The sequence below is a fragment of the Salarias fasciatus genome, chromosome 17, assembly GCF_902148845.1.
Source record: "Salarias fasciatus chromosome 17, fSalaFa1.1, whole genome shotgun sequence".
NCBI lineage: Eukaryota > Metazoa > Chordata > Actinopteri > Blenniiformes > Blenniidae > Salarias > Salarias fasciatus.
This window is the reverse complement of record NC_043761.1, coordinates 4,061,549-4,083,350: the sequence shown is the minus strand read 5'-3', so window position 1 is coordinate 4,083,350 and position 21,802 is coordinate 4,061,549. Positions and strand designations below refer to the sequence as shown.

The 21,802-nt window shown below is 44.6% G+C and overlaps 1 protein-coding gene across 1 annotated transcript; it reads right to left on the bottom strand.

The window, feature by feature from the left end:
- Positions 1-618: 618 nt before the first annotated feature.
- On the bottom strand, positions 619-21,724 carry creb3l2 (cAMP responsive element binding protein 3-like 2). The gene is made up of 13 exons (XM_030113853.1): positions 21,589-21,724; positions 19,203-19,626; positions 8,882-9,125; positions 8,174-8,400; positions 8,020-8,098; positions 7,685-7,887; positions 7,242-7,388; positions 6,799-6,857; positions 6,346-6,414; positions 5,047-5,146; positions 4,656-4,785; positions 2,855-3,095; positions 619-2,181 (listed from the first exon to the last, which is right to left on the bottom strand). The coding sequence occupies exons 2-13, from the start codon at positions 19,299-19,301 to the stop codon at positions 2,106-2,108; spliced, it is 1,674 nt and encodes a 557-aa protein (XP_029969713.1). The 5' UTR covers positions 19,302-19,626; positions 21,589-21,724; the 3' UTR covers positions 619-2,105.
- Between the last annotated feature and the right edge of the window lie 78 nt (positions 21,725-21,802).

The window sequence follows — 21,802 nt, the reverse complement described above, 5'->3', positions numbered from 1 at the left end:
TCCTCTATCAGTTCAATAACAGTTACATTTCAGATGGCGTGGCAGCAAAAGGGAACAGCATGCATGTGTGTGTGCATGAGAGAGAGTGTGTGTGTTTGAGATTTTAGTAACAACTTAGGATGGCAATCATATCAATATATTTTCAGTTGTTTTTGTTCCTGATTTTAGCCATTTCATCCTTATTTTTGACATTTAGAATAGAAACACAGTATTATTCACAGAGAAAAATTCCTCTAAGCAGTGATCCACACAGAGTAAATAGGAAGCTGAATTTCAAATGAGACAGGATAAATAATAAATATTGATATGCACAAGGCTTAACCATGACTAACATAACAGAAAGATTAAATTAACAAAAACACAGCAAACACTATTAACAGGGAGGGGTGATGGAGTCTGATGGCCACAGGAAGGAAGGCTATTTAACCTTTTCAACCATTTCATCTTTTTCTAATCAGTTTAGCCGTTTTCTTTTTGAGGTTTTTTTTTTTCTTTTCTTCTTTTTTTTTTTGTGGAGCAGGTTTAGAAAAATCCAGCTCAAATCGTCTGGATCTGCTGTTATTAACAAAGCTGCACGCTACGCTTACCTTCACAAAACCACACAGTCACAGCAAATGATGCTTTTACTACTGAAAATACTTTATTAATTTTATAGCAAGAAGACAGAACGAAAGCTCAGGCTGGCTTTACACAGGAACGACAGACGCAGGAAGATTTACGGAAATAAAAGAGACGTTTCTACTGGCTGCTGGTTTCAGGAAAAAGGTGAATAAAATCTGTTTCATATCACAATTTTGTGAGAAAAATACAGTTTGCACCCGGTGAAGAGACAGATTCAACTCAATAAATCTGATGTAAGTGCTGATCTGTGAAGCTTTGAACACCACAGCCAGGTATAAACCTTGTTTTCTACTTAAGAAGGCAAATTCAAGCTGAATTTAAAGAATATGAAATCACATTTTTTTGAAAAGCTCAGAAAATATATAAAAACAAAGTAATGGAAATGAAACAGGAAGTGGTACGAATATCTTAAGACTTGAACAAAAGCCTGAAGGGAGAGGTTGATAATCTAAAATAATCTATAATAATCTACAGAATCCAAAACAGCCAGGATGAAATATGGTCGTAAACTAAAGAGACACATTTAGACATTATTACTTATTAACAACAATTTCTATTTACAAAAATAGATCCTTTTTTTTTTTTCTATTTCTAGACAGAAATAGTTTTGGCAAATGCTGAAGAGAAAAGAAATAAGAAGTGTGCAAGGCAGAACAATGAAAGGAAAGAAAAAATAACCCAGAAATCCCATGTGGTTCAGCAAAATGGTCATTTTCTTTAAGAGAAATTCATATTTAAGTGTTTCTTTCATGCCCACAGTAAAAAAGGAAGAGTCACAGTGGAGATGTTTTCCCTTTTCAGACGCAGACAGGATCCACCGCTCTTATCCACAGAAGCCGATCGGTGAAGCTCATCAAAGCTCAATTTTAAAACATCTCTCTGAAACTCATCTTCATGAGCGCAGAAGCCTTCCAGCCAGAGAAGAACTGCCAATACGTATTTAAAAAGAGTACAATAACATAAAATAAAGTTTGAACACAAGTATCAAAATGGGTCGTATGCATTACGGGAATGAAATAAAAACATTTAATAACCATAAAGAGCAATAAAATTTAGAAAATAAAAAAAAAAGGTTTATATAAATACAGAGGTCCTCCTCAGTGTCCTGTTCAAACACTCACACGTCATATTTTAATTTAATTTCCACGCTACATGTTCCACTCGGTCTGTTTGAACTGATTTCAATGTGGCCTCAACATCAAACCTGCTGTTTGGACTCATGAAGAAACTATTCAGTGCAACTTTAACTTCAGAGAGCGAGGGGCCGCCGGTGCCCCCCCTCTCTTTATAACATCCTCCTCTTTTCTACCGTTACAGTGTTTCCGATGAAGCCGTGAAAATGACCTTAAACAATCAGCAGCAGGAGCCACTGGACGAGGTTTGCTCCAGGACACTGAACTATGGGGTCAAAGGTGACCAGAGGAAGCAGGAGACAGGAGCAGAGGTGGGGGCAGGTGGGGCAGGTGAAGGGGGGGGGGGGGGCCTCAGGAGGTCTCGTTGACCGTCCGCTCCAACTCGATCACTTTACTCCTGCTTTCATTTGTGATCTGCTCCAAAGACCTGAGAGAGGAAGCAGAGGTATTCACTTAGAAGTGTGGTGGCGCCCTCTTGTGGCTGCACGAAGAATGAGAGCAGCAGTGGAGATGAAACTCAAGGAGTCGGCTCGTTGTGTGACCTTTACATTCCAAATCTTTATTTTTCTAAGATCAAAATGTGCAGCCCTTTAAAGACATGGGTGCTATGTTGTAGCTCTATAAAATCTTTTAAACTTTTTGAAATATTTCAACTTTTGTGCAACTTTTTGCCCCATGTTAACGTAAGGAGAAATTTGTAAACTTTGTAACTCTTTGACTCCTTCAAATCTTAACCGATTTTAACCATTCAACTTTTAAAATACTCAAATTTTCAACCTTTTCCAGATATTTTTTCCAACTTTTTCAACTGTTTCAAAACTTTTTCAACTTTTTTCTACTTTTCTTCTTGAGCGTCTTCTGCTTTACAGTTCAGCATTTTCACCTCAGCATTCACACTTGCATTTTCTTCAGGAAACACACATTTTTTTTACTTAAGAGTACGACTCAGTTTAAGTTCCATGTAAGTGGCACAGCCACATATACCAACCAAAATCTAATCTTGACAGTGACCTCTTGTGGCCATAGTGAGTATGACAGGAGCCATGTACAGATTCACGGCAGCCTTCAGTGGTCACTGTGGAGCCGGTCGCCATGGTTACCTGTGCAGGTCCAGCAGCAGGTTTTTCGTCGTCTGCGTTTCGTTGCCGCTGCTCCTGAAGGGCAGCTGCGTCTCCGCCCCGTCGGGCTCCGCCTCCGCCTTCTTCTTCTGCTGCTCGGAGCGCCGCCACGCCGCCATGACGACGGCGGGCGCGTCCTCCGTGTGGTCGGGATACTCGCCGCCCAGCCCGAGGACGTGCGGCTGCTCGTCCTCGAAGGCGGACAGCAGAGACCTGGACTTCACTGGAAGGAAAGGAAGCTCGCTCAAAACTGGAAACACAAAGTTTGCACGGCGCCGCAAATGTGTGTGTGTGTGTGTGTGTGTGTGTGGGCACAATGGGAGCGGAAATTGAATTTGATTGTGAAGAAAATTATAGGTGGTCTCCATGACAAAAGTGAGTGTGTGGGTGGTAAGAGAGGATACAGCGAAAGGTCAAGTCTTCTAATCAGGCTGTGTTGTGTGTGTGTGTGTGTGTGTGTGTGTGTGTGTGTGTGTGTGTGTGTGTGTGTGTGTGTGTGGTGTACAGTAGGTGGAATCTGATTAGAAAAGGACCTCCAGAGTTTTACAGCTGAGAACTAATGAGTCATTAAGAGGAAAAACAACATGAGGAGTCAGAAAGGCTGCGAAAGGTTTAAAAGTCAGGGTGAGCGGCGCTGCAGCGGTTTGAGACATGAAACGATAACTTGGTGGATTTTGTTGTTACACTCATGTTTTTACTGCATTTTATTCCCACCACACAACATGCACTTCTCCATTTCTTCTAAACTAACAGTAAGTTACTCATTACATCTAAATGAGGTCAATGCAGGTTGGATTTAAGTTTTTATGAAAATCAAGACTTTTGCTTTAATATTTTCATAAAGACATTAACATGTTTTTTTTCCCTTTGCTTTCACTAAGTAACTTTTACAAGCTTTAAAACAAGAAAAACATCCAAAACTGATCACATCTACTTCTCTATTCAAACAGAAACTAAACAACCTCCAGTGTTTTTAGAATCAATGACTAAAATACATAAAAACCCAAAGAATTACCATCAAACCCATAATGTTTCTATTTTAATTTCATTTTATAGACTAATGCGTGGACGAGTAGACAATAGCTACTGCTTAATACTCAAAAAAGAAAAATTCAGAATAGTAAAAAGACACTTATCCTTTGATAAAACCTGAGGGGAGATTATTTCGATCACTCTGGAGGGTCAACAGGGTTTCTTTTTTCTCCTTTTCTTTGGTTTCATCTTTCCAATTTGCTCATTTAAATTAAAAAAAAAAAATCATTTTGGGGCAATGTAAGAACCAAAAAAAACCAATTTGTGTGTGTGTGTGTGTTTGTGTGTGTGTGTGTGTGTGTGTGTGTGTGTGTGTGTGTTCTTGTATTTCTATCCTTGTTGGGGCCAAATGTCCCCACAAGGATAGCAAAACGTGGAACAACGTGCCTTGTGGGGACCTTTTTCCGGTCCTAAGTAGGAGAAACAGTGTTTTCTTGACCATGTTGTTGTTACTGAAAAAAGTAAAAGTGCAAAAACATTTCTTTAGGGTTAGGCTTTGTTGTGGTGTGGGTTAGGGTTAGGGTAAGGGTCAGGGTTAGGGGCTAGACATGAATGGGAGTCAATGGACGGTCCCCACAAGGATAGAAATACAAGACTGAGCGTGTGTGTGTGTGTGTTTGTTTGTTTGTTTGTTTGTTTGTTTGTTTGTTTGTTTGTTTGTTTGTTTGTTTGTGTGTGTGTGTGTGTGTGTGTGTGTGTGTGTGTGTGTGTGTGTGTGTGTGTGTGTGTGTGTGTGTGTGTGTGTGTGTACCTGTGGTTGTGTAGGATTCTCTGACTGTCGTCTGTCTGGATGTGAGTCCCGTTTCAGTGACGGACGACCAGGAAGTCAGACTGCTGGGATAGAAACTCCCCAGAAACAGAGCGAAGCACAACGCCACCATCTACACACAGCCCAGCCAGGGGGGGGTGGGGGAGGAGGGGGGGGTGATAGGAAGGGGGGGGGGGGGGGGGGGGGGGGGGGAGAAATCACAGATAAATTCATTATTGATCACACAAAATGCCAGGCAGCTAAAGAAACATGCAAGGAAGCAGATGTTTCCAATTCAATATCATAATCGATGCTTCGTCTCACACACACACACACACACACACACACACACACACACACACACACACACACACACACACACACACACCCCTACCATTAGGCACGAGGAGGTCTGTGTTCCTGCCACCCTGCAGGATTTGGGGACTTTTCCTGCCACCACCGCCTGCAGAGACTGCAGCTGCTGCAGCAGAGACCTACACACACACACACACACACACACACACACACACACAAGTAAGACTCAGAGTAATTAACCCAACATGTAGTTTAATCTGTGACCCCGAAAAGGACAAAGCGGCTTGGAAAATAAATGAATGAATGACTGAAGTGTGATTAAGGAAACCTTAACTTCATCATCTGAATTGCAGACAGAAGTTTGTTGGATGTTTGCTGAGGTTTACATTGATCAAACAGATGCGATGTTACGGTTTGTGTTAGATTAGACAAAAGACATACACACACACATTCACAGACACACACTGACACGCTGAACTGGTTCATTTAACTTTTTGCGACAGTGAAGTTATTTTTAACAAACGAGTGCTGAAGAGGACCTGAAACAGCTGGGTTCGTGGCAGGCTACACTTGACACACTGCGCACACACACACACACACACACACTCGTCCATGCATGAGAAGCACGCGGCCGTCTGTCCCACGCAGCCTGACATCTTTAAAACGGCCTCAAGTTTTAAAAGTGCAGCCGAGTTCCTCCGCTGGGAGACTTCAACTCAACTTCATTAGCAAAAAAACAATAAATAAAATAAAGTATCAGGAAGAGAGGGTGTGTGTTTGGAGAGACAGAAGAATCTTTAAAGGCTGAAGTGAGAGGAAGTGACAGAACTCCCTGGAGTTCACTCATCAGACATGCATGAAGGACGAGACATTAATAGATCTGAGCCTGCTGCTGCTTTTCAGGACGGTTTTCAGTCTTGATTTGTTTAAGTTCTTCTAATTATTATCATTATTATTAATCTCCTATTACACAAACCGGACACTTTTCATAACATGTTTCAGGCTTGTCGTTTCACTGAAATTGCTCATATATGTTGGTAGTTAATATAAGAATACAAGAATTATGAATTTGTAACGACGAATTTCAGGCTTAAATTTGGCGAAATATGTAAAGAACACACTTTTTTTAACCATTTTCCTTTATTGAGTTGTTTGTACTTTACTTATTTATTTGTTGAAGTCAGTTTTCTCACAGCTGAACAACAATATCTGCAAGTTTTACTGGCGCGATAATGTATTGATCGCCTTAAAAAATGACAATATTGAAACATCCAGAGTCACAAAGCCTGATAAAGTACTTCATTTTGTGTGTGTGTGTGTGTGTGTGTGTGTGTGTGTGTGTGTGTGTGTGTGTGTGTGTGTGTGTGTGTGTTCTTACTTGTTGGTACACTCCAGAGTTTCCACCTTCCTGCGCAGTTCATGGTTTTCATTGGAGCATGTCTCCACCCTGTGGCCAAAAAGAGAACTGCAGGGTCACGTTCACTGTACACATTTAAAAAAAAAAACTGGATTCTTTCTGGACTTTTTAAAAAGTAAATACCACTCAGAATGCTTCACAAGCAAATCACAGAGGCATTAAAAAGATAAATATCTGCAAAAATACACAATTTTACTGATTATTCCTCTAAAGTCAACTGCAGTCAGATGTATGAGGAGATGAATCAATGTAGATTAACAGTTTTTAAACTTTCATTTGTTAAATAAATTGCAGATCACTAAAGCTTGTGTTTAAAAAGGAGGCTGACAACATCAGCAGAAAGCCTGTTTCATTCAGAATGACCCTCACTTTAACACAGAACAAGAAACAATAAGAGAAAGAACTGAGACTGACTTCTTTTCCAGAGCGTCCATGTACTCCTTCTTCTTCCTGCGACTCTCCTGAGCTGAAATCTGAGACAAGATGAGATATTACACATTGTATTTATTCAATTATCATGCAAAAAAATCACATTACAAACTTTCAAAAGACAATTTCACACTTTATTATGTATTTAAAAACACACAGGTGGAAATAGAAATCTAGTTTTGGTGTCTTTACATCAAAATTTTCTAAATAAAAGATAAAATCTGAAGATAATCTTCAAATAATCTGCGGTTTGTGTTCAGTACACATGACTACAACAAAAAAACTGAATAATTGCTGGAGAATTTAAACATTTTGTGTGTACTTTTACTCTAAAACTCCTCTTTTTGCCGTCATTTTGAGGGAAAATATCTGCTGAAACTAAAACGTTTTTCCTCAGATGATCCAGAGATCACGCGGTCTTCGCCTACCTTGTTCTTGATCTTCCTGCGGATCTTCTTCAGCGCCTTCTCCTCGGCTTTAGTGAGCGGCAGCTTGGTGGGAACCGGGTAACCTTCGGCCACCAGGGTGCGCCGCTCCTCCTCGGTCAGCATCAGCGGCCCCGAACCCTGCAGCTTCTGCAGGACGGACAGACCCGAGCCACGTTTCAAAGATCCGGCAAGCGAGACTCGAGTTATGTCGCTTTACTGAGTTACTCCTCCTCCAAAAAACTTTGTTTCCATGTGTAAGAAAAAAGGTATTTCGACTCGTTACACCATCTCCTGGTGAAAAGTGGTATTACAGGACAAATCAGTTGGGTGTTAGTTGATTTTAACAGGTGATTCTGTTGGATTATGATATTTTTTAACTTGTTTTTCAGCAAGAAAAGAAAAGTTCAAAAGTTACAAATATTACATCAGAATTATATTCTCACGTGAGGAGCGGTGAGCAGCGGGGAGTTGGACAGGGAGGACGCAGCGCGGGGCGACACCTTCAGGCCGGCCGGCGCCGGAGGCGGGCTGGTGGGGGAGGTGGGGCAGGACAGGCCCGGGGGGGCGTGGATGGGACTCTGGCTGCCCTCCGAGTCGCTGCCGTGGGAGCTGGGGGGCGTCGGGGGCATCTGCAGAGACTCCAGGCCTGAAACAACAACTTCCGCTCAAGGTCTGACCACAACATGAAGTCTTAGAAAAATGAGAAGATATGAAGTCTAAAAGCTGGTGTAAGTTTTCCTTCCAGCCAGCAGGGGGCCTCGCAGCACCAGGCTCTGACCTTTGGGAGACAGATTGAGGAACTGGTCCACTTCATGAGGCTCCAGTTTAATCTGAGGGATGATATTCTCCTCTTTAATCTGAAAACAGAAGGAGTTCCAGTGAAAAGCAGAATAAAACCCAGCTGAGGCTCCAGGCTGCGGCTGCTCGCTCACCTTGATGCCTTTTCCCAGAGCGCCGCCGGTGACGGTACCCGTTCCAGGGGCGGTGGTGGCGGCGGCGGCGGCGGCGGCGGCCGGGGGGCCGGCGGCGGCCGGGGGCCCGTCGCCGGGGCCCAGGGACAGAGACAGGGCGGGGAGGAGGGACGGGGTCTCACACAGGAGGCTCTGGATGGCCTCCTCCTGCTCCATCGGCCACTCGGTGGAGTCGCCGTCCGATTCTCCTGCAGGAGACCAGAACACGCCGCAGTCAGCCGCACGTCTCACAAACACAAACCTAAAACAAACCCAGCCGATCAGAATCCACGGGAATCAATCAAGTTTAAAGAACTTCACGCGTAGGAGAGGATGACCTTTGATCTTTGTCGGGAAATGATACAACTGAAGCGTCAACATCCACAGATCGATGAACAGAGGTCACTGCAGATCAAACAGGCCTCCTCCACCGAAAGAAATCTAGATTTCTGATCTTTCAACTGACTACAACCACACTTTTTGTTTTCCAAGTGTTTGTCTCCATAGCAACGACTTCAACTGAAAGACTTGTGATGCTTTTTGGGGTTCGTTTCCACGACAACGGTGTTCAGAGTCTCTGGAAATGTTTCTGAAACTCTGCTGCTGGTCCCGAGCGCCGTAGAGGTCGTAGTGTCTTTCCTCCGGCTGGAGGTCTTTCGTACCGGCAAGGGTGGATGTTGGGTGTCTCACCTGCGTCGCTGCCTTGCTCCCCGGTCAGGTGCGACAGCGGCGACTGAGGCCGGCTGTCGCCGCACAGCGAGTAGCTGTGCTCGGCGGTGATGTGCGGCGGCAGCGGGGACGACGGGGACAGCTCGCCGCCGTCCTCCCCCTCCATGGCCTCGGCCGCACCCCTGCCCCCGGACAGGAAGGGGTCGCTGAGCAGCTGCCCCAGCAGAGCATCCTGGGAAAGGTCGTCCAGGAGCTCCGAGAAGTGCTGCGGGAGGAGAAAAAAGAAAGGTGATGAACGATGAGAGGGCAGACGGCGTGGAGGCTCACCGGGAGCCGCTCTCTAATTACCCAACCTTTCATCCTGCAAGTCGGCCCTCAGGGAAAAGCAACCCGCTCAGGCTGGCTTTAAAGGCCACAGCAGCCCTCATTCTCAGTGTGGTGACACATTTACAAAGCACACAGAGGAGTTAACAGCCCTCCATCCCTCCTCCGTCCCTCCTCCTCCTCCTCTTCCTCCACATTCCTCCCTTCTCTGGGCAGAAAGCTGCTCTGTGTTCAGGTGTTGTGGCCGGCGCCAACAAAGAGTCAGTCAAAGCAAAGCGGAGCAGATGTGGCGATAACACGCCGTCTCAGATTCCCCGAGGAACCAGCGCGGCGGAGATCAGCTGGTCCGCCGCAGCAACGACAAAGAAACGCCGTCCGTCCATCAGTCACAGATCAAAGTGTCAGGATGTGGAAGTCATTCGCACGTCGCAAAATGAATGGAAGCCAATGGGAAACCTTGTCCGACAAAGTATCTACAGGGTGTCTCTGAAATCTATTTCAGGTAATGAAGCTCGTCATTACCAGTAAAAATCTTCTTTTTATTGGATTAAAATGTTTTAATGTTTGTATATTTGTCATCAATTCTCCGATTTTTGTGTTTTTAGTTGACTTTACCACCAGACCATGTGAAAAACTCTGATGTCTACAAACTTTATCCGAAACTCTTTTTTTTTTATTTTGAACTTTCTTTTCAAAAGCTTTGACTGTGTATAAAGGAAGGAAAACAATAGCAGAAAAAATGTTTTCTTAAAACCAGGACGTTTTATCCTCATGTCTTCTTAACATACAGAACATACTAGGATATCTTAATCTGCAAAAACAATACAATAAAAAAAGTCCCATTGTAAAAGAGTGGTTTAAGTTCTATACTGTTAAATATGGAAAATAATCGATTTTTGAACAAAAAAAAAATCAAATTGAAAATCCTCCCGATACTTTTGTGACCCGATTTTTTTCCCAACCACTAATCAATACTAATCGCTAATGTTCTTTTTTAATCGTAAAAGAAATATGTCAAAAAAGTGCATTTAAAGTACAATATACAAACTTTCCCAGTTTTTATTTAGTTAAAATCTACTTTTATGCAGTTTTATCATGATTCTGAGTCTTTATTCCAGGATAAGTAGGATGTTTTTTATCCATCCTTTAAGTTTTCCATTTTGATCTATAATAAACTATATTATACTCCATTTAATACATTATCTTACTAGAGCACATTTCAGTTTTATAGTACTGTTATTTCATATTTTACCCCATAGTGGATTTTATAAACCATTTCTATCCAACGTTTGACAGTAAGTCAGAAAGCTGCCTTCTCCTGCAGGCTTTGCGGACCTGAAGGCCTCGTCCTGCTGCGGCGGTGACCTCCTGGAGTTCAGCTGCTTTCCGGAGCAGCAGGAAGGTTTTTCCATCAGCCGCCGGAGCGAAAGCGGAAAAGTTAACGAGACACACGTGAAGAATCTGCACGGCTCAGCCGAGCAGAAGGAGAGAGAGAGAGAGAGAGAGAGAGAGACGGCGAGGACTGAATGTCCAGCATATGGAGGACGGAGGAGGGAGGAGGAGACAAATGACCTCTTTCTTTCTGGACACACACACCGCTGTACACTCCCCCTATAAGGCCCGTCTTCAGGCCTCTGTGCGTGTGTGTGTGTGTGTGTGTGTGTGAGTGTGTGAGTGTGTGCAAACACCAACAGCATGAATGTACTCAAGGAGGGAGGGAAGACAAATATTTACACTTCTATCCAGCAGCGGGTCCGTTCCCGGCGTGCAGCGCGGCCGTCGGACACGGCGTGGAACCGAGAGGCATCGTGCGCACGGAACGACCGAACGGAGAGCAAACAGCTCCTCGCCGCTACGTCTCCCGGCAACAGCATCCCCGTCTGGACTGGGAGCGCCGTCGCTCCAGCCTTCAGACGCGATCATAACAGTCATTACGGCTCCGGTTCAGGCGTATCCAGCGCCAGACGACGCTCTGAGACCGGCAGACACATTCCTGTCTGGGAGCACAGCACTCCGGCCTTTTCTGAGCCGTCTGAAGGTTTTTTTTTTAATGATCTGAGGTGAATTGATGACTCTTATCTGTCTGCTATCAAAGAAAGAGTCTGTCTGAAGAATGTAGAAGATGCCGGTCGTCTCCAGCTGGAAGCTTGAACTCTAAATCCTAAAAAAAACATCAAAAAACAGTCTAACACAAGAAATATTTGTCATAACTGCAGATCAAAACGGTCATTAAGACATTATATACACACAGCACATGCCTAGGTAGAAGGAAGTGACTTTACTAATTACTGCAATTAAAAAATTACAGCATTTAAAGTGAGCCAAACTAAAAAAAAAAAAAAAAAAACACCTTTTCCTTTGTAAACATAAGGAGAACAAAAAAACAGTTGACTCGATTACAGAAATATTCTGCCTTTTCTTTTATTTAGGTCATGAGCAGCAATAGTTTTTCTATAATTGGCGTACTTTCTGGACTAGAAGTCTCATATGTTATCTGCTCTGCTTGTTGTTGTTTCCTTTATTCTATAAATAGACTATTACTGGTTTTTCTTTTGGGTTTTTTCTGCTCAAAACACTTTGATTTTAAATGTATTAAGACTGTAGTACCCCAAATGGCCACTAGGGGGGACATGTAGCTGACAGCATCTCGTAGGTGTTGAACAAGACTTAAAAATAGCAGAGAGAAAGAAAGAAGAAGGGCGTAGCTGGAGGGAGGAGTAATTACACACAGCACAAAGCCATAGTTTGAGTCTGTGGGATCAGATCAGGTTTGTGCGGCGCCGGCGCCGCCCTGCGCCGCGAGAACCGCAAGAACCGCGAGGACGAGTCAAGACGCCGGGACAAAGGTCAAATCTGATCCCTTCTTCAATTAAAGAGGGAATAGATTAATAATCCTGCCAGCATGAGGACACAGAAGAAGAAGAAGGAGTGTAGGAAGAAAAAGAGAAGTCTGAGTGAAACACACACCCTCTCTCTCACACACACACACACACACACACACACACACACACACAGAAAGCTCTTTGTCTGCACAGCCTCACACAGGCCTGTTATTTAGGGTGGCCTGTAACTCGAGCCTCTCCAGCTGGGAAACAACCGCTGACGCCTAAATGGGAAAACTGGGAGTTTGAGCAGGAACTGGGGGGAAAGTGAAGCAGTAGGTCACCGGCGTTTCTCCACATGTTGGCACCGTTTCTCCCAGGTACCCGCCGACCCGGCTGCCCGGAGAGCAGATTTTAATCTTTTAATTGAAGACGTGACGAGGCCGGCAGACGCAGAGAGATTATCTCCCCAGCTCGGCTGAATAATAAGAAATCCTGACTCGTGCGGAGAGACGCGGCCCGGCGGAGAAAGGAGGTTCACCAAGTCTGATTCTAATCACATCTGACGAATGTCGGATGGAGGACACACTCCGGCGTCCACACGATGAGCAGCTCGCACATCGGCCTCAACGTCAGAGCAGAATATGAAGCAACAGGCACGTTTGGCAACTTTTCAGCTGCTCGCAGGGTTTATAAATAGCTCAGATTAACTATAGGATCACTGACATTTAGTCCACATTAACCGGATTCTCGAGATAATTTGGCTCCGGTGGATCCAGTTCTGCAAACAACTCGAAACAATGAAGTACAGGATGTGCGGTACACAGAACAGCTGGTCGCTCTGGTCCTCTGGCTTCCTTCAGATCAATCAATCAATCAACAGAGAAGGGCTGGAAGCGGTGGTGTGGCGATGAGGCGGCTGAGTTATTGCTTCACACACTCAGATCCTGAACGTCGGCGCCATGCCGGCACCTCGGGGATCAACCTGTGAGATTATCTGGCAAAACCTTCCACTGAAGCAGAGAAAGGTTTAGCTGAAGCCGATGAGGAAGAAAACAGCACGGCTGCTGAAGGTTAGCGCCTCTGAATTCCACTGATACGCTTCCAGATTGAAAACACAGCTCAATGTCACTGGGAACACAGCTTCTAACAGCTGGATTAGAGGTGTGTGTGAAGGAGTGTGTTTTCATCGTCAATGAGCAGAACTCAGAGTAACGGCAGGGGAGAGGTGTCGCCATGTGACCTCCTCCGAGCTAATCCAGATGTGGGAAAGTCCAGGAAGCGCGGCGGCCGGGCGTTATCTGCCTCGTGTGTGTTCATCAGTGTGTACATTGCCCCGCACTCAAACCTGTGTGTACTCCTGCTGATGACACAGCTTCACACACACACTCTAATAAAACACTCAGACACACGTGAGTTCACGTTAATCACTCTGAATGGAATCCAGGTTCCAGCGCATTAGCATTAGCATTAGCACTGCTAGCATCCAACTTTGTGGAAATATTTGCATATTAGCACACATGCTAACATGCAAATATTTCTCTTTTTTCTGGCATTTGAAGAATCTCCCCAGAAGGTGTGAAGCAGAAATAGATGAGACAAGTGGAGAGACTGGATTTCATTACAGAATTTCAGTTCGTGAGGATTTTAAATCATCTGAGGACATCCAGCTGTTGCATTCTGGGTGCTTTTCCAAACCCCCCCTCTAACAGCAGCCAGGCAGCTATCTGTCAGGTTAGCATCACTGCACCTCAGCAGTGTTCTATCCATTACAAATTAATGTTAAAATCAATGTTTTCCTTGAAACATTTATAATTTGCTGGGTGGTTTGGCCAGATCGGAGTTCCTGCAGGCCACTTTTGGCCCACGGGCCCCATGTTTGACCCCCCCCTGGTGTAGATAAACCCTGCATGTAATTCATTATCGAAGCAGCGAATCCACTTGAGCTAAAACAAGTGAAGATGAAGCCTGGAGACATTCTGCAGCCTGCAGCTGGAGTCAAACCGGGCACCAGATAGCGGGGCCATAAATGACTCTACAGCCACTTATCACCTGGAAAAGCAGCAGCGGGACGCCGCCGCCGGCTCGGGAAGACGAAGCACAGGCCTTGGATTAGATCTGGGTTTTATCTGGAGGGTGGGGGTTGAGGGGGTGAGTTCCAGCTCCGAGGACGGCTTCATGTGAACCGCCATTATTGGGTTTTTTTTCCAGGATGAAATCAGCCATAAAGGTCGCGGAGTCGCCGAGGTTCAGCGTATCTCCTCGTCTTCACAGGAACCCAAACAACATCCCAGCTGGAGCTCCGCCTCCTCCTCCTCCTCCTCCATCACATCCGCCCAGCTCCGTTCAAACACCAACAACATGGCAAAATAAAACATTTAATCAAAATTCACTGAATAACAAACACATTTGAAAAATATGAACAAAATTGCAAGAATTTGGGAAAAAAATGTCCAAATATTCTGATTATTTTCATACAATAGAAAGAAATGGTCACATTTGTATTTAATGGTCATTAGGTTACATAAAGGTTGAAGAAAAAAATATGAGAAGAGGAATGTAACTTTAACTCATCATGCAATTATTAAGAAAAAGCAGCAGTAGAGCAGCTGCTGCCAGGCTGGTGAAGACCTCAACTAAAGCCAAGTTCTATTGGAAACATTCTTAAACGATCAGAACTTCAATACTGGATTGTTACTTTTCACTTCACTATCTCTGAAAAGGAAGAAAAACTGCAGATTTTCTGAGAACGAGAGGCTGGAATGTCACAATCAGCAGTTTTCACTGTCTGATCTCATTCTGTAAATAAAGTGAATCTACTGATTCATCAATAAATCCACATCGACAGAGGCTGGAGTGACCCACAGTGAAGAAACCTTCACCTTTAGCCATGATTTAGCTAAAATTAAAAACCCAGGTCAACAAGGAAACGCTGCAGATCACCAGCCTATAAAAGCAGAAAGCAGCCAGGCGGTTCCGTTTCGGTCTCTGTCCGGCCTGTCAGTGCCAAACAGAAACACAGCTGGACTTCCTCCTCTGGGAAAACTGGGTCAAAACTCCCAGAGCGCTCACTTTTTCCATTTCTGCACAGTTCACCGTGACACACACACACTTCCTGAGGGTGCATGTGCAGCTTCATCGGCCTCCTGCGTTGTGTGTGTGTGTGTGTGTGTGTGTGTGTGTGTCAGTGTGTGTGTTTGTTTCCCCCCTCCAGGATCTAATGTGGGTCAGCCCCTCGCTCTCCACTTCTTAATCCTCCAGAAGAGGCAAACACTCTGGGAAACTTGTTTGGGCGCGCCGCTGATCTCAATTCCTCAGTGAGCCCAGTCTTTCCACACGAATACCAAGTCTCTCTCTCACACACACACACACACACACACACACACACACACACACACACACACACACACTGTTACTGACGCGCCCTCGCTCTCACTCGCTGAGCTCTGCATGGATGAACAGGCTCGTTCACGTCAGGTGTTCGCAGAATTCCTCATGCGAGAGCAAACTGGAGAAAAGCCTCTAACTTCTGCTTCAAACTACGGACAACACGTTGACCTTTAACCCCTGGCCAGACTTCTGCAGGAGCGGGAATCCATACGAGAGCAAAGGATGCTGGGAAATGTGTCAAAACAGGTCAATATAGTGGAGCTCCTCAACTTCTTTTAACATGAAAACACGTTTTGAAAACAGAAAGCAGACTGAAGCCTTTTGAGGCACCAACATGGAGACTACTGCCGTTTCCATGGAAACCAGCATGGTGTTGGTTCAACACCTGGAGGGAGTTAGGAAACTTTAACAGAGGGACAGGAAGAGACTGGAATTTTAAACAGTGCCTTAAAGAAGCGGGTCGCTGAGTTCGATCCACATCTGGACCGAAGAGCAGCGCCGCGTGAGTCAGCAGCTGGCAGCGGCGGCTCGTCTCAGACATCTCAGGCATCCTGGACACGAGCCGACATGTCTGGACTCTCCGCCGGGGGAGGGAAAGGAAAGATGGAGGACGGGACAGGGGAACGGCGAGGAGCTACGGAAACCATCAGAGCCGAAACTCAAATGACCAAAAAGACGCCGGTTTGACAAACTGTGGAGGAAACAGAAGATCCTGAACCAGCGAGGTGTGGAAAAGCGGCGGGAGGCGGGCGGGAGGCGTGTCTGAGGGGCCATCGCACCCCCGCCCCGCTAACCGCCGTCTGAAGCCTGGAAAGGCGCCTGGAGCCACACGGAGGAGTGACGGGAACACTGGGGGTATATTTAACTCTGGGCGCTCCGCAGCCGGCCCTCGCGCTGATTGCTAGCTTCGCTCAGACGGCGAGCCGCCGCCCGCCGCCGTTTCACCGACCGGGGCCCAGTTTCATCAGACTGCAGGAGGAGGAGCGAGCGCCAGGCCCATGCGCAGCGTCTGGAGGACACCGTCGCTGAACGCTGCCCCCTATCAGCCGCCAGAGGAACTGCTGGAGCCTGAGCTTCCTCCAGTAAAGGCCGTCCTTCTGTCACCGGGATCCAGTCGGGGCGACCTGAAGATCCGGCGCCACGCCTGCTGTAAAAACACCCGGCGCCGTTCTCACACGGCGAGCTGCTCCGTCCTCCGCCGGCCGGCCGGCCGGTCCGGCGAGCACGGAAAACCGGGAACGCCGAGTCAACCTTTGACTGACGCCCAAAAGCGACTGGCTGTAAACACGCCTTATCTGACAGTTATTTTAAGATTAAACAGCAGTGAGCGGAGTGTGTGTGTGTGTGTGTGTGTGTGTGTGTGTGTGTGTGTGTGTGTGTGTGTGAGACGCCGTCTCCGTCCTGACACTCCTGTTCCAGCGGACACACGGACCATTGACACGGAGACGGAACGAGGCCGGGATGCCCTGCCCTGCCGGAGAACAGGCTCGGCACTGTGACCAGCCTGCCTGCCGTGTGTGTGTGTGTGGTGTGTGTGAGTGTGTGTGTGTCAAAGCTTCGCTCTGTGCTGGCGGCCTGCTGCAGGTACGCAGGCACACACTTTGCACAATTTTCCCTCTTTTTCAGGTTCAGAACCTTCTCTATGACCTCTGACCTCACACACTCGTTGACGTCGGTGTTCCGGGTCGGGATTACACAACCCGGTCCGAACCGGTCGGCCCACAATCCGCAGCTTCCTCTAATAAAAGCGATTCGGAACGCGGCGGAACAAAAGGGGGGAATCTCGGCGACAAAGGCTGGGACGAGGCGCAGCAGCAATCCTGCATCCGAGGAGAGAGACCGCATTCCTCTGATAACAGTTCAGAGACGCCGAAAACACAGATCAGATTATATAATCCCACTATTTCCCAACAGATGGAGAGAAACAGCTTCTTAAGTTGCACACCTTTTAGTGTGTATAGTGGATTAAATCTAGAGGATTATTCCTGAAACCATAAAGATGTTTTCACGTAAATCAGCTCGTCAGACAGACTGGCTGAACACGACTGGACTGGAAGGCATCGTTTTCCTCTTTAACAAGCCGCAGCGCCGTCATCGGCTCCCTGCTGATCTGTAGCCTCGGGTCTCGTTTCACGGATTCTTCCCTCGCAGGTCGGGACCTGCAGTCCCACGGCGGGAGCGCTCCTTTCGCTCACCTTGTGAGTGTTTTTCACTGACACTGTTATTTTGAAGGAAGCTTCTTAATGAGATTATCTGAAGACTCGAAACAGACTTGCTGGCTCTCGGAATGTTTAAAAACTCACAGGTCTGATTTGCCGATAGAGCGCTGGGTCAGGTCTGGACCTGGGGTCCGGGGGACCCAGGTTCGAATCCCAGTCGGAGCAGGAAGTGAAAACGAGGGATGATTTAAAACCCAGTGTGGTTAAATCATCACGGTGTCCTCAGAGGTGATGGAAACCCCTCCGTGTGTGTGTGTGTGTGTAGTCTGAGGCTCACTCGGCCTCCGTGGTGTCTGATTTCCATCCGCCTGCTGGTTTTTCCTCTGTAAACTCACACACACACACACTCTAACATGTGCACACATGTACGTACACACACACACACCCCCTTGGCCTCCCACTCCGTCTCACTCGCTCTCCTCCCGGCCCTCAGCGTTACCCGAATGGACTGGAAGACACTCTGAGTTACATAACTGAAGCTCGTCTTACTGAGAGGAGACCCGTGTGTGTGTGTGTGTGTTATTCATATGACAGTAAATAAACTGTTGAAGGCAAACCTCCAGCACAGCTGCCGTCACATCAACAAAAACATCTAAATATTGCGGCTTCACAGAGAGACGCTGCTTTTCGCTTCTCAACACACAATTTTTTTGCACTTTAAATAAAAATAGACTTGAAAGCAGCTGATTTAGATTCTCAGAAAAGATCAAATTAATAGTGTTTTAACTGGAAAGACGTTTCAAAATAAACTTTCCAGACACAACTTGAGGAGATAAAGCAGAAAAACAGACGATCCTCCCAGGAAACGCAGCAGATCTGCAGCAAGCGACAGTATTTCAGCTCGGATTGATTTAAATTCTTACAATATTTATGAAGTTACATCAATTTTAGGTGTTTTGTCATTAAATACAAGCTTTTAAATAAAGTTTTAAAACACAAGGTGTGGGAAACAAGTAGCAAGACTTGAACCTTGTGCTGTAAATGTGCACAAAATGTTTTTATATGCTTGAATGATCATAAAAAACATCCATCCAGGACATTTTCAGTCTTATGCTTCACTTCACTGGCAGGTTTTAGATTTTTATGGTGCTTTAAACAATTATCAAAGACCAGAATTTGAAACAAAAATGGCGCTGCTTATTCTAAAAAAAAACAAACTGAATTAAAGGAATTAAAAAAAGAATGAAGTAAAAACATTCTTATAAAATACTGTAAATGTGCTTGGAGCCATAAAATGTCTCATATTATGTTAGAATAACAGTCATGAGGAGATTTTTTTTTTTTTTTTTATCAATTTCTCTTAATTTTCTCTTTACTTCACTATGATCACTTCAAACTGATGTAAAAGAGAATAATTTGTCCTGAATGTGTTTTTTTTTTTTGACACAAACTGAAAAACTCATGCAAATCTGCATTTCAGAGTAAATACTGAAACTTCTGCAGCTCAAAGCAGCTGCATCCTGGACCCCAAGGCTCGAGTTGTGAATGGAGAGCAGGGCACCACACACACACACGCACACACACACACACACGCACACACACACACACACACACACACACAGAGTGAGTGTGTGATGGAAGACTTACATTGGTGTAGAGAGCACAGTCCATCTCTGCAGACTCAGACAGCTCACTCAGGTTTCTGTCCCAGTGCAGGAAGGCTTCACTGCTGTCCAGGATCTCCATGATGTCCCCTGAACCCACACACACACACACACACACACACACACACTCACTCACTCACTCACACACACTCTGTATCCACACAGCAGCTCTTCAGCTCCGATCAGGCTGGAAAAGCTCAAAGTTTGACTCCAACTCCTCAGGAAGTGAAGGGACGAAGAGAGGAAAAGTCCTGATCAAGTTCTCAGAGTGGAGCAGAGACTGAGCCGCTTCAGTCGCAGGCAGAAGATTCAGAGTCGATCAGGAAACTAATGAGCTTATTGATCATCTCTTCTCACACACACACTCACACACACAGTGCTGCTGAGTCTCTTTTTCCTTTTTCCTTCTGCTCACAGCCCAGACACACAGGAATTCAGGGGAGGAGGAGGAGGAGGAGGAGGAGCCACACACACACACACACACACACACACACACACACACACACACACACACACACACACACACACACACACACACACACAACTCTGTTTATGCCGCTCTTTCATGTGTAACTTGACTTAAACAGAATTAATTCCTGTAAAAATGTGTTTTTGTTTCTTTTACTGAAGACTTTAACATGTTTACATCGACAAAGGAGTGCATCCGGCTTACAATTTCAAAATAAAGCTACATGTTTTAAAAAATGATTTTCTTCTTTTGTCAGTTATCTCCTTTAAATCTATGATTTCTGTTGTTATATTTCTCATCACATATGGAAAGTGAAGGAAGACAATTAGGGTCACCAAGATTGCTTTGATTGATATTTTAAAATTTATTTTTAATCAGTATAATAACTTATTTCCAAATCAGATTTAAAGTTCAGACGTCCTCCTCAGAAGAAACCAAGAGTCATCTATCGCTCTTACACTCCTTTATCCTGTCTGAACCTGCTGTCTATTGTACTGTCATCTGACTTTTACAAACAAAAATCACAATTCTGATGGAAAAACTCTGAATGAGTCAGAATTTCAATTTATTCTCAGAATTCAAGAGCGACAGAGATAATGTGAACTACTTTATGTGCATTTTTCATGTGTTGCTCCTCTTTTTGTAATTTATTTTGAATTTTTTTGAAAGTGTTTGAAGTTTATCACTATTGATTTTATTTTTCTAATAACTGTTAGACAGTTTTTTGTGTTATGAATAACATTTAGGAATAAGAAGAATTATTTTCGCCACATCTCTGATCCTAGTAAAATAACACAATGCCAGGTTAGTGCATCATTCTGTGTGTATATTTTGTTTTCATGACTATGGAGTAATACCATAGTTTCTAGTTATTTTTGGTCTCTACAACAGAGTAATAAGTGTATAAAGGTTTAAAAAAAACTTTACTGGAAAAGGTAAAAAGTCTCAACAATTCAGTGCTTTAAAGAAAATATTATTTGGGTCATTTGAATGTTCAAGTACTTTGAGTACTAATAGCACAACTACATATCTATCAAAAAATAAAGAGAGAAAAAACAAAAACAAAAAACGAAACACCTATTAAATTAAAAGCTTTCATTTTGAAGTTCCGCTCACTCTTTTCCGGTTGTGACGTCTTGACACAAACTCATAACCCCGCCTACATTCACCCACTCGACCAATCAGAGCACCGCTCTGTTTAAAGCCCTTTGACTGACACATAATTGAGCCAATCAGAGGAGACGTCTAGAATCCACCAATCGCGTCTGGCCAAGAATTCTTTGGACTTAGTCCCGCCCCCCGTGACCACGGACCGCAGGAAAGTTCCGTCTGTTTAAAGGAAAACGAACAAATTCGAAGAACTTCAGGACAAACTACTGAAATACTTCATTTATAACGTTTTTAAAAATATTTGTAGGGTTTATTGATATTGTAGGTATGTTGTCACTAAAACTGAGTGAAGTAAGAATAGAATGCATCTAAAATGTTAAAAGTTCTTTTAAAAAAACACTCATAACTGTAACCTAAATCAAACAAAAATATTTCAAGTACTTTTTTGCATTTTCTAATAATTTTGGCTGCTGGTAAAGAATAAATAAATCCTGTTCCTACGAAATTTTGTAATATTTTGCCCGAATCCATTTCTAATTTTCATGTGTTATAAGCTAAAATTGTGAATAGTCACGAAGAAAATGTCTGAAATACATTGTTTTTATGTAATAAAAATGAAAATGACCTATTGAAAACTGGATTGATTCAGAAAAAAAAGAGTCGTCAGGGGTTGAAAGTCAGCAGAGTTCAGGAAGGAAGTAAACAGCTGATTTGTTGAGATAACAGCTGAGGAGTCAATGGTGAGAAAACTGCGAGAATAAACATGAAGAGCAGAGACTGTCAAACTTACAGTGCTCCAGATGAAATGAGCCTTCATCAAAAGATCCGATTGGGACGCAAACTGACCTGAAGAGTAAAGATCTACACTGAAAACATAAAGGAAATGCAGTTTGTGCTCCGTTTCAGCAGCTGACATTACATCTGGCTGAGATGAACAGCATCAGCGTCATGTGACGATAACGCGAAGGTTCAAATCCACCCTGAGATGACGTGAGAGCAGGAAG

Coding starts and splice junctions, on each gene's coding strand:
- creb3l2 (XM_030113853.1), bottom strand. CDS start 19,301: ATGGAGATCCTGGACAGCAGTGAAGCCTTCCTGCACTGGGACAGAAAC. Junction 6,858..7,241: donor GCAGGAAGATCAAGAACAAG/GTAGGCGAAGAC, acceptor ATCTTGTCTCAG/ATTTCAGCTCAGGAGAGTCG. Junction 6,415..6,798: donor ATGGACGCTCTGGAAAAGAA/GTCAGTCTCAGT, acceptor TTTTGGCCACAG/GGTGGAGACATGCTCCAATG.